General features: G+C 45.0%; 1 protein-coding gene across 1 annotated transcript in view; it reads left to right on the plus strand.

Annotated features, from left to right (window-relative positions):
• LOC115128655 (tax1-binding protein 1 homolog A) overlaps nucleotides 1–14,524 on the plus strand; it is a 41,498-nt gene that overhangs the window by 18,633 nt on the left and 8,341 nt on the right. The window contains 5 exon segments of the mRNA XM_029658716.2: nucleotides 8,533–8,784; nucleotides 8,948–9,124; nucleotides 9,676–9,748; nucleotides 9,835–10,292; nucleotides 11,747–11,833. Of these exon segments, the coding sequence (XP_029514576.2) occupies nucleotides 8,533–8,784; nucleotides 8,948–9,124; nucleotides 9,676–9,748; nucleotides 9,835–10,292; nucleotides 11,747–11,833 (1,047 nt within the window).

Below are 14,524 nucleotides of genomic sequence, written 5' to 3' on the forward strand. Positions count from 1 at the left end.
ACAGTATTACACAAGAGGGTGCCCATTGGGCGTTTATTACCAGAATGCTTGTCTGAAGGAAGAACAGTACTTGCTCTGGAGCAGCATGTGTAGGCTGCACACTGTGTCTTGAGTGGAGTGGAGTTGCTAAGGCAACGGACCTGCCTGCTCTGCTTGGAGGAGAAGATGGGCTGAGAACGGAAAGTAGGGAAAGAAGCAAGAAAATCAAGATAGTGGCAGCTGTACAAACGGCTTTGACTTTGACTTCTCAATATGATGCCCTGTCACCTTATTCATTCAGCCACTAGCAAATCAAACTTAAGTGTTGCGTTAATGCAGAATTCTGCATTTTTCTCACAGGATAAAAAAACCAATGCATAACAAATATCTTGCTGCGTTTTGTAAATGCAGATGTAAAATGCTTCTTATTGTAATTTCTGCTTGGCATCAGTCATTTTGTGCTTCAGTTGCACTTCTCCACTCGGATGAGAATTCACCAACGGGCATTAGAGCTTTATGACCAATGTGTAGCTACTCTTCCCCAGTACTTTTCTATGTGTAGCTACTTTTCCCCAGGAGTTTTCTACGTGTAGCTACTTTTCTCTAGGAGTTTTCTACGTGTAGCTACTTTTCCCCAGTACTTTTCTATGTGTAGCTACTTTTCCCCAGGAGTTTTCTACGTGTAGCTACTCTTCCCCAGTACTTTTCTACGTGTAGCTACTGTTCCCCAGGAGTTTTCTATGTGTAGCTACTGTTCCCCAGGAGTTTTCTACGTGTAGCTACTTTTCCCCAGGAGTTTTCTATGTGTAGCTACTGTTCCCCAGGAGTTTTCTATGTGTAGCTACTGTTCCCCAGGAGTTTTCTATGTGTAGCTACTTTTCCCCAGGAGTTTTCTACGTGTAGCTACTGTTCCCCAGGAGTTTTCTACGTGTAACTACTTTTCCCAAGGAGTTTTCTACGTGTAGCTACTGTTCCCCAGGAGTTTTCTATGTGTAGCTACTTTTCCCCAGGAGTTTTCTATGTGTAGCTACTTTTCCCCAGGAGTTTTCTATGTGTAGCTACTTTTCCCCAGGAGTTTTACTAGCTACTTTTCCCCAGGAGTTTTCTACGTGTAGCTACTTTTCCCCAGGAGTTTTCTACGTGTAGCTACTTTTCCCCAGGAGTTTTCTAGGTGTAGCTACTTTTCCCCAGGAGTTTTCTATGTGTAGCTACTGTTCCCCAGGAGTTTTCTATGTGTAGCTACTTTTCCCCAGGAGTTTTCTATGTGTAGCTACTTTTCCCCAGGAGTTTTCTATGTGTAGCTACTTTTCCCCAGGAGTTTTCTATGTGTAGCTACTTTTCCCCAGGAGTTTTCTATGTGTAGCTACTTTTCCCCAGGAGTTTTCTATGTGTAGCTACTGTTCCCCAGGAGTTTTCTATGTGTAGCTACTTTTCTCCAGTACTTTTCTATGTGTAGCTACTTTTCTCCAGTACTATGCTAGATTAATTTTGTGTAGCCAGCATACTTTTCTCTGGTAAAATGCAAGATTAACTTTAAGATAAACATTAGGAAATGTAGATGGATACATTCTTTCTATGATAAACATTAGAAATATGATGGCCATTCATAATTTTTGCAAAACATTGTGAGATCATTTACTTGTGTGGCTGCCAGCCAAATAGCATTGCATCTGATGAAAATGAATCTATTTTCTGCTGAATGTGTTGTGTTGCACTGAGGTATTTTCTGAGAAGGCTAACTATAGTTGCGCGTCCCTGATCAATCTATTGAAACAAAAAAAACACTGTTGCCTTTTCAATGTGAAGTGTCAGCCCTGTCAACACACAGCTGGACTCACCTGCTCCCGCTTTCTCTCCTTGTGCTATTTACTAACAAACACATGTCTGACTCAACTGTTCTGGGGAACTATGGTGAGCTTCATAATGTAAAATAATGTGACAGGTGAAATGAAGAACGCGATCTGCTTTATCAAGTTGACTGCAGGTATCACTTAAAGTAGCTGCACATATTAAAACGTGTTGAAAAACTTCGAAGAAATAGCTTCAACAGTTTGAAAAAGCATCCAGTGGCTGTTTCCAGATACCCCAGTACACAGTATACAGTGGGGCAAAAAAGTATTTAGTCAGTCACCAATCGTGCAAGTTCTCCCACTTAAAAATATGAGAGAGGCCTGTAATTTTCATCATAGGTACACTTCAACTATGACAGACAAAATCACATTGTAGGATTTTTAATGAATTTATTTGCAAATTATGGTGGAAAATAAGTATTTGGTCAATAACAAAAGTTTGTCTCAATACTTTTCTATATACCCTTGGTTGGCAATGACAGAGGTCAAATGTTTTCTGTAAGTCTTCATAAGGTTTTCACACACTGTTGCTGGTATTTTGGCCCATTCCTCCATGCAGATCTCCTCTAGAGCAGTGATGTTTTGGGGCTGTTGCTGTGAAACACGGACTTTCAACTCCCTCCAAAGATTTTCTATGGGGTTGAGATCTGGAGACTGGCTAGGCCACACCAGGACCTTGAAATGCTTCTTACGAAGCCACTCCTTCGTTGCCTGGGCGGTGTGTTTGGGATCATTGTCATGCTGAAAGAGCCAGCCACGTTTCATCTTCAATGCCCTTGCTGATGGAAGGAGGTTTTCACTCAAAATCTCACGATACATGGCCCCATTCATTCTTTCCTTTACACGGATCAGTCGTCCTGGTCCCTTTGCAGAAAAACAGCCCAAAGCATGATGTTTCCACCCCCATGCTTCACAGTAGGTATGGTGTTCTTTGGATGCAACTCAGCATTCTTTGTCCTCCAAACACGACGATTTGAGTTTTTACCAAAAGTTATATTTTTGTTTCATCTGACCATATGACATTCTCCCAATCTTCTTCTGGATCATCCAAATGCTCTCTAGCAAACTTCAGACGGGCCTGGACATGTACTGGCTTAAGCAGAGGGTCACGTCTGGCACTGCAGGATTTGAGTCCCTGGCGGCGTAGTGTGTTACTGATGGTAGGCTTTGTTACGTTGGCCCAGCTCTCTGCAGGTCATTTACTAGGTCCCCCCGTGTGGTTCTGGGATTTTTGCTCACCGTTCTTGTGATCATTTTGGGGTGAGATCTTGCGTGGAGCCCCAGATCGAGGGAGATTATCAGTGGTCTTGTATGTCTTCCATTTCTTAATAATTGCTCCCACAGTTGATTTCCTCAAACCAAGCTGCTTACCTATTGCAGATTCAGTCTTCCCAGCCTGGTGCAGGTCTACAATTTTGTTTCTGGTGTCCTTTGACAGCTCTTTGGTCTTGGCCATAGTGGAGTTTGGAGTGTGACTGTTTGAGGTTGTGGACAGGTGTTTTTTATACGGATAACAAGTTCAAACAGGTGCCTTTAATACAGGTAACGAGTGGAGGACAGAGGAGCCTCTTAAAGAAGAAGTTACAGGTCTGTGAGAGCCAGACATTTTGCTTGTTTGTAGGTGACCAAATACTTATTTTCCACCATAATTTGCAAATAAATTCATTAAAAATCCTGGATTTTTTTCTTCTAATTTTGTCTGTCATAATTGAAGTGTACCTATGATGAAAATTACAGGCCTCTCTCATCTTTTTAAGTGGGAGAACTTGCACAATTGGTGGCTGACTAAATACTTTTTTGCCCCACTGTATATACACACATATCCAAAATAATGTATGTGATTCCAAAATCCAATGCTTCAAACAGAAAGAGTAACTTTCATATGATTAATAAAACAAAATCGATACAGTCATTAACAGGGTTCTTCAGTAATTATGCTTAGTAGTTTGATACACGCTTGATGTCTAGCTGTTTAGTTGCGTGGGGAAATTATTGTAAAGCAACAGCTGATTGAGGAAAGGACTTTCTGAATGATAGTCAAGTGATAGAGATTTTCTCTTACGGCAGTCAAGATAATTAGCCTACTTCGTGGACAACATTAAATCAAGATTCCTGAGGTAAGATTACGGCCCGTGTACGTTTTGATTGCTCCCTTTTAACTCGGGGGGGAAAACAACAATCGGGAATGTGAAAACGGCCTGTATATTCGTTTTTGAATAGAAATTTAAAAAATGACTTGATATTGAGAAGTTCAAATGTGGGTGGGGTTAAATGTGGAATTTTTTATTTTATTTATTTCACCTTTATTTAACCAGGTAGGCTAGTTGAGAACAAGTTCTCATTTGCAACTGCGACCTGGCCAAGATAAAGCATAGCAGTGTGAACAGACAACACAGAGTTACACATGGAGTAAACAATTAACAAGTCAATAACACAGTAGGACAAAAAAGGGGGAAAAAGAGTCTATATACATTGTGTGCAAAAGGCATGAGGAGGTAGGCGAATAATTACAATTTTGCAGATTAACACTGGAGTGATAAATGATCAGATGGTCATGTACAGGTAGAGATATTGGTGTGCAAAAGAGCAGAAAGTAAATAAATATAAACAGTATGGGGATGAGGTAGGTAAAATTGGGCGGGCTATTTACCGATAGACTATGTACAGCTGCAGCGATCGGTTAGCTGCTCAGATAGCAGATGTTTGAAGTTGGTGAAGGAGATAAAAGTCTCCGACTTCAGCCATTTTTGCAATTCGTTCCAGTCACAGGCAGCAGAGAACTGGAATGAAAGGCGACCAAATGAGGTGTTGGCTTTAGGGATGATCAGTGAGATACACCTGCTGGAGCGCATGCTACGGGTGGGTGTTGCCATCGTGACTAGTGAACTGAGATAAGGCGGAGCTTTACCTAGCATGGACTTGTAGATGACCTGGAGCCAGTGGGTCTGTCGACGAATATGTAGCGAGGGCCAGCCGACTAGAGCATACAGGTCGCAGTGGTGGGTGGTATAAGGTGCTTTAGTAACAAAACGGATGGCACTGTGAAAAACTGCATCCAGTTTGCTGAGTGGAGTATTGGAAGCTATTTTGTAGATGACATTGCCGAAGTCGAGGATCGGTAGGATAGTCAGTTTTACTAGGGTGAGTTTGGCGGCGTGAGTGAAGGAGGCTTTGTTGCGGAATAGAAAGCCGACTCTAGATTTGATTTTAGATTAGAGATGTTTGATATGAGTCTGGAAGGAGAGTTTACAGTCTAGCCAGACACCTAGGCACTTATAGATGTCCACATATTCTAGGTCGGAACCATCCAGGGTGGTGATGCTAGTCGGGCGTGCGGGTGCAGGCAGCGAACGGTTGAAAAGCATGCATTTGGTTTTACTAGCGTTTAAGAGCAGTTAGAGGCCACGGAAGGAGTGTTGTATGGTATTGAAGCTCGTTTGGAGGTTAGATAGCACAGTGTCCAAGGACGGGCCGGAAGTATACAGAATGGTGTCGTCTGCGTAGAGGTGGATCAGGGAATCGCCCGCAGCAAGAGCAACATCATTGATATATACAGAGAAAAGAGTCGGCCCGAGAATTGAACCCTGTGGCACCCCCATAGAGACTGCCAGAGGACCGGACAGCATGCCCTCCGATTTGACACACTGAACTCTGTCTGCAAAGTAGTTGGTGAACCAGGCAAGGCAGTCATTAGAAAAACCGAGGCTACTGAGTCTGCCGATAAGAATATGGTGATTGACAGAGTCGAAAGCCTTGGCCAGGTCGATGAAGACGGCTGCACAGTACTGTCTTTTATCGATGGCGGTTATGATATCGTTTAGTACCTTGAGCGTGGCTGAGGTGCACCCGTGACCGGCTCGGAAACCAGATTGCACAGCGGAGAAGGTACGGTGGGATTCGAGATTGTCAGTGACCTGTTTGTTGACCTGGCTTTCGAAGACCTTAGATAGGCAGGGCAGGATGGATATAGGTCTGTATCAGTTTGGGTCCCGGGTGTCTCCCCCTTTGAAGAGGGGGATGACTGCGGCAGATTTCCAATCCTTGGGGATCTCAGACGATATGAAAGAGAGGTTGAACAGGCTGGTAAAAGGGGTTGCGACAATGGCGGCGGATAGTTTCAGAAATAGAGGGTCCAGATTGTCAAGCCCAGCTGATTTGTACGGGTCCAGGTTTTGCAGCTCTTTCGGAACATCTGCTATCTGGATTTGGGTAAAGGAGAACCTGGAGAGGCTTGGGCGAGTAGCTGCGGGGGGGGGGCGGAGCTGTTAGCCGAGGTTGGAGTAGCCAGGAGGAAGGCATGGCCAGCCGTTGCGAAATGCTTGTTGAAGTTTTCGATAATCATGGATTTATCGGTGGTGACCGTGTTACCTAGCCTCAGTGCAGTGGGCAGCTGGGAGGAGGTGCTCTTGATCTCCATGGACTTTACAGTGCCTGGTCAAGTGCTCAGCCAACACTTCCTGTCCTTTCAAAGTAGGAGGTCACACTTCCATGAATTAATAGCTGGCCATACCGGGCCACAGTGCCAAGATAAGGTAACATATCTCAATTTCTGCATAATAATTAGTGTGTATTTACTTATTAATGAACTGCTGTTACTGTAAATGGTTAGCTGACTGATATGTCCTAGCTAATCATTGGTAGTCTTATTAAATGGTGATATCCAGCCTAAACAACAGTATCTATTGCTAGACTAGAGATATGCCCTAACTATAGTTAGTCAGTGGTTGCACATCTAACTAGCTGGAATGAAGCACACGAGTAAATATATAATTTCAGTGTTTCCAGCAGCTCTCCAGCTACAAAGGCCTGCCTGATCAGCCTGATAGGGTGCTGTGGGTGTGTCCAGCTTACACATGTCTGTGTGTATAGCAATGGAATGAAACATCCAACCAATGCCTCAAGTGTTGTGCTGTAGGTCCACCCCACACCAGACGGGTTCTGGGGTCCAGAAACCACTACTACCCCAAGACACTTGTGGAGATCTGAGAGAATTGGACAGAATTGGACACTCAATGTCAGCAAAACAAAAGAGATGATCGTGGACTTCAGGAAACGGTAAAGGGAGAACCCCCCTGTCCACATCAACGGGACATCAGTGGAGAAGGTGGAAAGTTTTAAGTTCCTCTGTGTACATATCACCGACAAACTGAAATGGTCCAGCCTAAAAATGTGGCTTGTCACCGAAAAGCCTCACTAACTTTTACTGGTGCACAATTGAGAGCATCCTGTCGGGCTGCATCACCGCCTGGTAGGGCAACTGCACCGCCCCCAACCGAAGGGCTTTCCAGAGGGTGGTGCAGTCGGCACAAAGCTTCACCGGGGGCAAACTACCTGCCCTCCAGGACACCTACAACACCCGATGTCACAGGAAGGCCATAAAGATCATCAAGGACAATAACCACCCGAGCCACTACCTGTTCTCCACGCTATCATCCAGAAGGGGAGGTCAGTACAGATGCATCAAAGCTGGGACAGAGAGATCGATAAACAGCTTTTATCTCAAGGCCATCAGATTGTTAAACAGCCATCACTAGAACAGGGAGGCAGCTGCCTACCTACAGACTTGATATCATTGGCCACTTTAATAAACAGAACACTAGTCACTTTAATAATGCCACTTTAATAATGTTTACATATCTCGTATTACTCATCTCATATGTATATACTGTATCCTACTATCTATTGGGGCGGCAGGTAGCCTAGTAGTTAGAGCGTTGGGCCAGTAACCGAAAGGTTACTAGATCGAATACCCGAGCTGACACTGTAAAAATCTGTCATTCTGCCTCTGAACAAGGCAGTTAACCCACTGTTCCTAGGCTGTCATTGTAAATAAGAATTTGTTCTTAACTGACGTGCCTAGTTAAATAAAGATAAAATAAAAATGGCATCTTAGCTGCTCTGTCACTGCTCATTCATATATTTTTCTATTTCTATATTCTTAACCCATTCATTTACTAGATTGTGTTTCCCATCTCACCTTCTTATCAATGGGTTTTTGAGAAGGGTGTCAGGAATTTAGGAAATGCAATTTAGATTCTCCCCTTTTTTCCTCCATTCCTCACCTCCCTCTCAAAGCACATTGGGGGAGAGGAGGGAAGGTTCCTCCCCTCCGGGCTCCAATGCACTTTCAAGGAGTGGAGGAAACAAGGACAGAGGAAGCAAGAATGTCATGTCTAGTTTTCACACACACACTATTAAAACTTAACAGATTATAATACTTTCATTATTGGTTATTATTTTTATTATTATTATTGTCAATGATTTTGTTGACAGAACCCATTGTATTATATTATTGTATTAAATGATCATATAAACTATTACAAAATATAGAAATGCTGTTTATCTTTTGCTGTTTAGCATGGGTATAAATGATCGAGAAGTTGACTAAACCACTAACAGACATGTGTCCATGTTTCATGTGACATTTTTGAATGACATGTAGATGTTTTGTTGTTGCTCGAGTTAAGGTCTCATTGTGCCTACCTAGACTCTTATTCCTGTAACTACACATGAAGCTGCAAGAAAATCATATATAAATGTATATCAAACCATTTAGAAATGTTGACCCTGATGTCACATAGAAAAGAAAGACACACATGTAAGCTAAGATAGCCCTTCTGAGGTAGCAGTCACTGTGTGTCAGGCCTCGCAGCACCTGTGTGTAAATGTGTGTATTAACCTGTCTGCCCCTCCCTCTCTCCAGGCTGAGATGGGTCGTCTGAGGGAGAAGCTTCGCCAGGCCGAGGAGCAGCTCCAGGCGTCTCGCCAGCAGGCCGCCATGTTGGTGTCAGAGCTCCGCGACTCTGCGAGTGCCCGCGACCGCACCATGACCGAGCTGTACCGCGCCCGCCTGGAGGTCGACGCCCTCCGCGCCAGCTTGGCCGATGCCCAGGCCGAGTGCCGGCGAATGGAGACGCAGCTGGACCGCATGAGGACCACCTCCCAACAGGAAGTGGTAAGGAGACCATAGATATCCACAGATGGATCTTTCTTAGTTTTTAAGAATAGAAAGGTAAGAGGAATGTACAACTGCTGTGTGCTGTAGACAAATTTAGTAACAGAATTCCAGTATTGAATGATTTATTTGTGCTGAACTACTCCGCCTCCCTCTTTCTCAGGGTGTGGGGACCTCCAGTGAGGGGGGGTGTGTGGTGTCTGAGGCGGAGGCTGAGCTACAGAGAGAAGTGGAGGAGCTGAAGCTGCGTCTCCACATGGCCGCTGAGCACTACAAGGAGAAGTACAGGGAGTGTCAGCGACTCCGCAGGCAGGTGGCCAAGCTCAGCGAGGCCCAGGGGGTGAGTCTGTCTGTCTGCAGTACTGTAATACACCACACCATAGCGCCATCTAGTGGCACACACCCAAGGCCACTGACAGGTTGCTTCCTTATATAGTCCACTACTTTTGACCAGTGCCCATACATATATGTTCCCTATATAGTGCACTACTTTTGACCAGTACCCGTACATATATGTTCCCTATATAGTGCACTACTTTTGACCAGTGCCCATACATATATGTTCCCTATATAGTGCACTACTTTTGACCAGGGCCCATTCGGCTCTCTTTCCTATATAGTGCACTACATTTGACCAGTGCCCATACATATATGTTCCCTATATAGTGCACTACATTTCATAAGGGCCCTTAGGGCTCTGATCAAAAGTAGTGAATGTTAGTGAATAGGGTGTCATTTCATAAGCAGCAAAGCCGTCTCCTATGTCCCCAGCCTGATTCAGCAACAGAAACATTATATCTAATGACTGGGAGTTTATCATTGGGGTACATCTCAATGGATCTCAATGGTCTGAAATGGCTTCCTCAACTTATTTCCCCTTTATGTCTGTAGGAGTCAAAGAGAAACGCTGCTACTGAGACGACACAGGAGCCACTGACACCCAGTCCAGAGTCACCTACAGCAGGTACTGACACACACACACACACACACACACACACACACACACTTTTCTCTTTAATACTAAGTCCTCTAACTTCTGTGTGTTTGCAGGCAATCTGGCTGCAGCTGTGCTGAGAGGAGACACTGAGAGGCCTGCTGTCCCTAACCGCAGTTACAAAGACAGGGAACACACATACACCAATACATTCTCAGGCATGGAAACCATGAGAGTAGGGGAGAAGGAGTGGAAGGGGAGAAATGGGGATGAGAGGGAAGTGAGTGGAGGAGAGGAAGGGAAAGAAGAGGGGAGTGTGGAAGAGGAGAGGAAGAAGGACAGGAGTGTAGGAGGTGAGTTCATGAGCATGAAGATGGAGAGTTGGGTGGAGGTGGAGAATGAGAGGAGGAGTGCTGAAGAGGTGGATGAGAGGAGGAGTGTGGAGGAGGTAGAGAAAGAGCAGACTCGTTCAGTGGAGGAGGAGCTGGCGAGGATGGAGGAGAAGTGGGCGGAGCAGTGTGCTATCAACGAAACGCTCAAACAGAGACTGGCCAATGAGGAGGAGCGATTCAGGGTGAGTCATCCACACACACACACACACACACACGATCATGCTCACATTTGTACACACACACATGGACGCACACATTCTGGCACACAAACACACCCAGTCTCTTTGCCAGGTTGATAAGGTTGTGTCTAGGTCAGTCCTGTGAGGTTAGCTTGGTTGTTACTCTTTAACCGTTCATCACCATGGTCCTCTACACTGAATGTGTGTGTTTCTCATGATTAAGTGTGTACTTTTCGCTCAGTGAGGGTGTGTGTGTGTTTCAGTTTCAATGCACAAGTACAGTGAAATGCCTTCCTTTCTGGCTCTGTGTGTGTGTGCTTGATCTCTGGGAGTGAGTGTGTGCTTGATCTCTGGGAGTGAGTGTGTGCTTGATCTCTGGGAGTGAGTGTGTGCTTGATCTCTGGGAGTGAGTGTGTGCTTGATCTCTGGGAGTGAGTGTGTGCTTGATCTATGGGAGTGAGTGTGTGCTTGATCTCTGGGAGTGAGTGTGTTTGATCTCTGGGAGTGAGTGTGTGCTTGATCTCTGGGGGTGAGTGTGTGCTTGATCTCTGGGAGTGAGTGTGTGCTTGATCTCTGGGAGTGAGTGTGTGCTTGATCTCTGGGAGTGAGTGTGTGCTTGATCTCTGGGAGTGAGTGTGTGCTTGATCTCTGGGAGTGAGTGTGTGCTTGATCTCTGGGAGTGAGTGTGTTTATCTGTGCGGGTAAATAGTAGTCTCTCTCTCGATAATGTCTCCAGATAGAGATAAATACACACAGTTATAACCCCAAGCCCCAGACACACAGATACACATGCTTTATAGCTGTTTACATCACACACACACTGGGGAGGAGAGGAGGGGGAAGGGAGGGGAAGGGAAGAGGGGAGGATATATGAGGAGTTAAGAGGAGATGACAGAAAAGAGGAGGAGAGGAATGGAGAGAATTGCACTATTGCAGCCCCCTTCACCAATAACAAGGGAGAGAAAGAGAAATGGAGGAGGAGGGAAAGGGATAGATACTGTAGAAAGATATAATGGGGAAAAGACAGACGGGCGAGGGTTGGAGGGAGAGTCGGCGGGAGAGTCGGAAGGAGAGTCGGAGGGAGGGAGGGAGGGAGTGAAGGAGAGTTGGAGAGAGGCGGGAAGGAGAGAGGAAGGGAAGGAGAGTCGGGAGGAGCTGAAGAGGGGGGAGGGAGGGGGAGAGTCGGGTGGAGAGTTGGAGAGAGGGGGAGTCGGAGAGAGTCAGGCAGAGTAGCTGCCTTTGTAGTTGTTTGAGAAGAGCCCAGACACACAGCCATGTAAACTTTGCTTGATTTATATTTACCCCAGTGCACTAGACTAGGTTATGTCTGGGATGGTATATACAGGATGACTTACAATGGGTTCTTAAAGAATAAATCTGTAAGTTCTCTGTTCCTTGTGGCCAATGGGTACAGTGTTTGTCTGATGTTTGTCTGATGGTCTGTTTCCTCTGTGTAGATCCAGATGGCAGAGAGGGCCATAGAGGTGACAGAGCTGAAGGAGAGTCTGGCTCAGGCCCTCAGAGAGAAGGACCAACTCAAGGAGGTACTATGAACATTCATACAGCTGTCATAGCATAAGACCTCAGGAAATACACAGTTTACACAGCTGTTAAAACATCAGGACACTGGACCTATGAGCTGTCATATGTTTGAGATGGTATAAAATGCTTTCATAGAGCTACTGCTGAAGCCTGCAAGTGTTTAGCTGTTATAAGCCTACCAAAGCACTGGATACCCCAACATAGCTTCCTCCCTCTGCCCCAATTTCTAGATTCAACTAATGATACACCCATCCCTGTACGGTACTGCCGTAGTACACTAACCATTAAATGGTGGAAATGCCAGCCTTCGTGTCTGTTTCACCCCGCGGTCACCCTCGTTTAACTGTTAGACCGGATAGCCCTGCACTAATGAAGTCATCAAGAGAGGGAGGAAGAAAAAGGTGGGAAGGAGAAAGAAAGGGAAGAGGGGGGGGGGGGGCGAGCACCTTCAGCAAGCATGCAAGAGCTATGTGGGCTGGTGTTTGACACCTCTCACAGTAAGACTAGATAATTCTAGCAGTTGACTTCAGATAGAACTGCAGGTAGAACTGTTTGGTGTTCTATGATAGAAAACCCTGAAGTTGCTCCTAATCGTACATAAGCTCCAATGGATCATTTCAGATCTAGGAAAGGGTATTTCAGATCTAGGAGAGGTGTCTAGGTATAGGAAAGGGTATTTCAGATCTAGGAGAGGTGTCTAGGTATAGGAAAGTGTATTTCAGATCTAGGAGAGGTATCTAGGTATAGGAAAGGGTATTTCAGATCTAGGAGAGGTGTCTAGGTATAGGAAAGTGTATTTCAGATCTAGGAGAGGTATCTAGGTATAGGAAAGGGTATTTCAGATCTAGGAGAGGTGTCTAGGTATAGGAAAGGGTATTTCAGATCTAGGAGAGGTGTCTAGGTATAGGAAAGGGTATTTCAGATCTAGGAGAGGTGTCTAGGTATAGGAAAGGGTATTTCAGATCTAGGAGAGGTGTCTAGGTATAGGAAAGGGTATTTCAGATCTAGGAGAGGTGTCTAGGTATAGGAAAGGGTATTTCAGATTTAGGAGAGGTGTCTAGGTATAGGAAAGGGTATTTCAGATCTAGGAGAGGTGTCTAGGTATAGGAAAGGGTATTTCAGATCTAGGAGAGGTGTCTAGGTATAGGAAAGGGTATTTCAGATCTAGGAGAGGTGTCTAGGTATAGGAAAGGGTATTTCAGATCTAGGAGAGGTGTCTAGGTATAGGAAAGGGTATTTCAGATCTAGGAGAGGTGTCTAGGTATAGGAAAGGGTATTTCAGACGGGGCATAGATGTGACGTCCTGTGGTACTTAGTCCAGGGCCATGGATATTTATACAATGGGTGGGTCTAATCCTGGATGCTGATTGGTTAAAAGCACGTTCCAGCCATTGTGCATTTCAGACTACCACTGGCTATGATTGCGAAATGCCTGTTGACTGTTCCATCTGGAAAGTCACTGCACGTCCCAGCCAGGCATCAACCTGGTCTCCACTGTAAAAAGCAGCTAGACATGATCTCCTGTTGCTTTTGGCTAGCACTTGGTTTACAGCAGCTGAGATTTGTAGGAACCTTGCTGTCTGTCTCACCGACATTTGCAACATTATTACAATATTGAAATGTGATATCCACTGTCCCGTCGAGAATGAACGTGTCGGGACGAGACAGACGGCTTTCCTCTGCCAGTGGAAATCATGAATTCGCAACATTTGTATGGATATATGCAAAGAAATGTCAATAGACAAACTGGTAAAACAAATGCAGCTGCTTTGCTGTCTTTCAAGCTTCAGTTTGAAATGATTGTGTGAGCTGTGTAGTCGGCTATCTACCAAGGAGGGAAAGCCTGCATAGCAACCATTTTTTGTTTGGAATGGCAACGATGCCAATCGAACTACCAGATGGCTTGGTAGTTATAATATATATATATATATAACCTCAGGGCTATATCCTCGTGGAAGGATGAGTAAATGAATCAAAATAGTTTTTAATGAAAATATGTCAATCATTATTTTAATATGATGATAAAAGTGATAATGCCCTCGAAGCCTTGGTTTGGAGGATATATTCAAATCAAATCAAATGTATTTATATAGTCCTTCGTACATCAGCTGATATCTTAAAGTGCTGTACAGAAACCCAGCCTAAAACCCCAAATAGCAAGCAATGCAGGTGTAGAAGCACGGTGGCTAGGAAAAACTCCCTAGAAAGGCCAAAACCTAGGAAGAAACCTAGAGAGGAACCAGGCTATGAGGGGTGGCCAGTCCTCTTCTGGCTGTGCCGGGTGGAGATTATAACAGAACATGGCCAAGATGTTCAAATGTTCATAAATGACCAGCATGGTCAAATAATAATAATCACAGGCAGAACAGTTGAAACTGGAGCAGCAGCACGGCCAGGTGGACTGGGGACAGCAAGGAGTCATCATGCCAGGTAGTCCTGAGGCATGGTCCTAGGGCTCAGGACCTCCGAGAGAGAGAAAGAAAGAAAGAGAGAATTAGAGAGAGCATACTTAAATTCACACAGGACACCGGATAAGACAGGAGAAGTACTCCAGATATAACTAACTGACCCTAGCCCCCGACACAAACTACTGCAGCATAAATACTGGAGGCTGAGACAGGAGGGGTCAGGAAACACTGTGGCCCCATCCAATGATACCCCCGGACAGGGCCAAACAGGAAGGACATAACCCC

The sequence above is a fragment of the Oncorhynchus nerka genome, linkage group LG4 (genome assembly GCF_034236695.1).
Source record: "Oncorhynchus nerka isolate Pitt River linkage group LG4, Oner_Uvic_2.0, whole genome shotgun sequence".
NCBI classification, from domain to species: Eukaryota; Metazoa; Chordata; class Actinopteri; order Salmoniformes; family Salmonidae; genus Oncorhynchus; species Oncorhynchus nerka.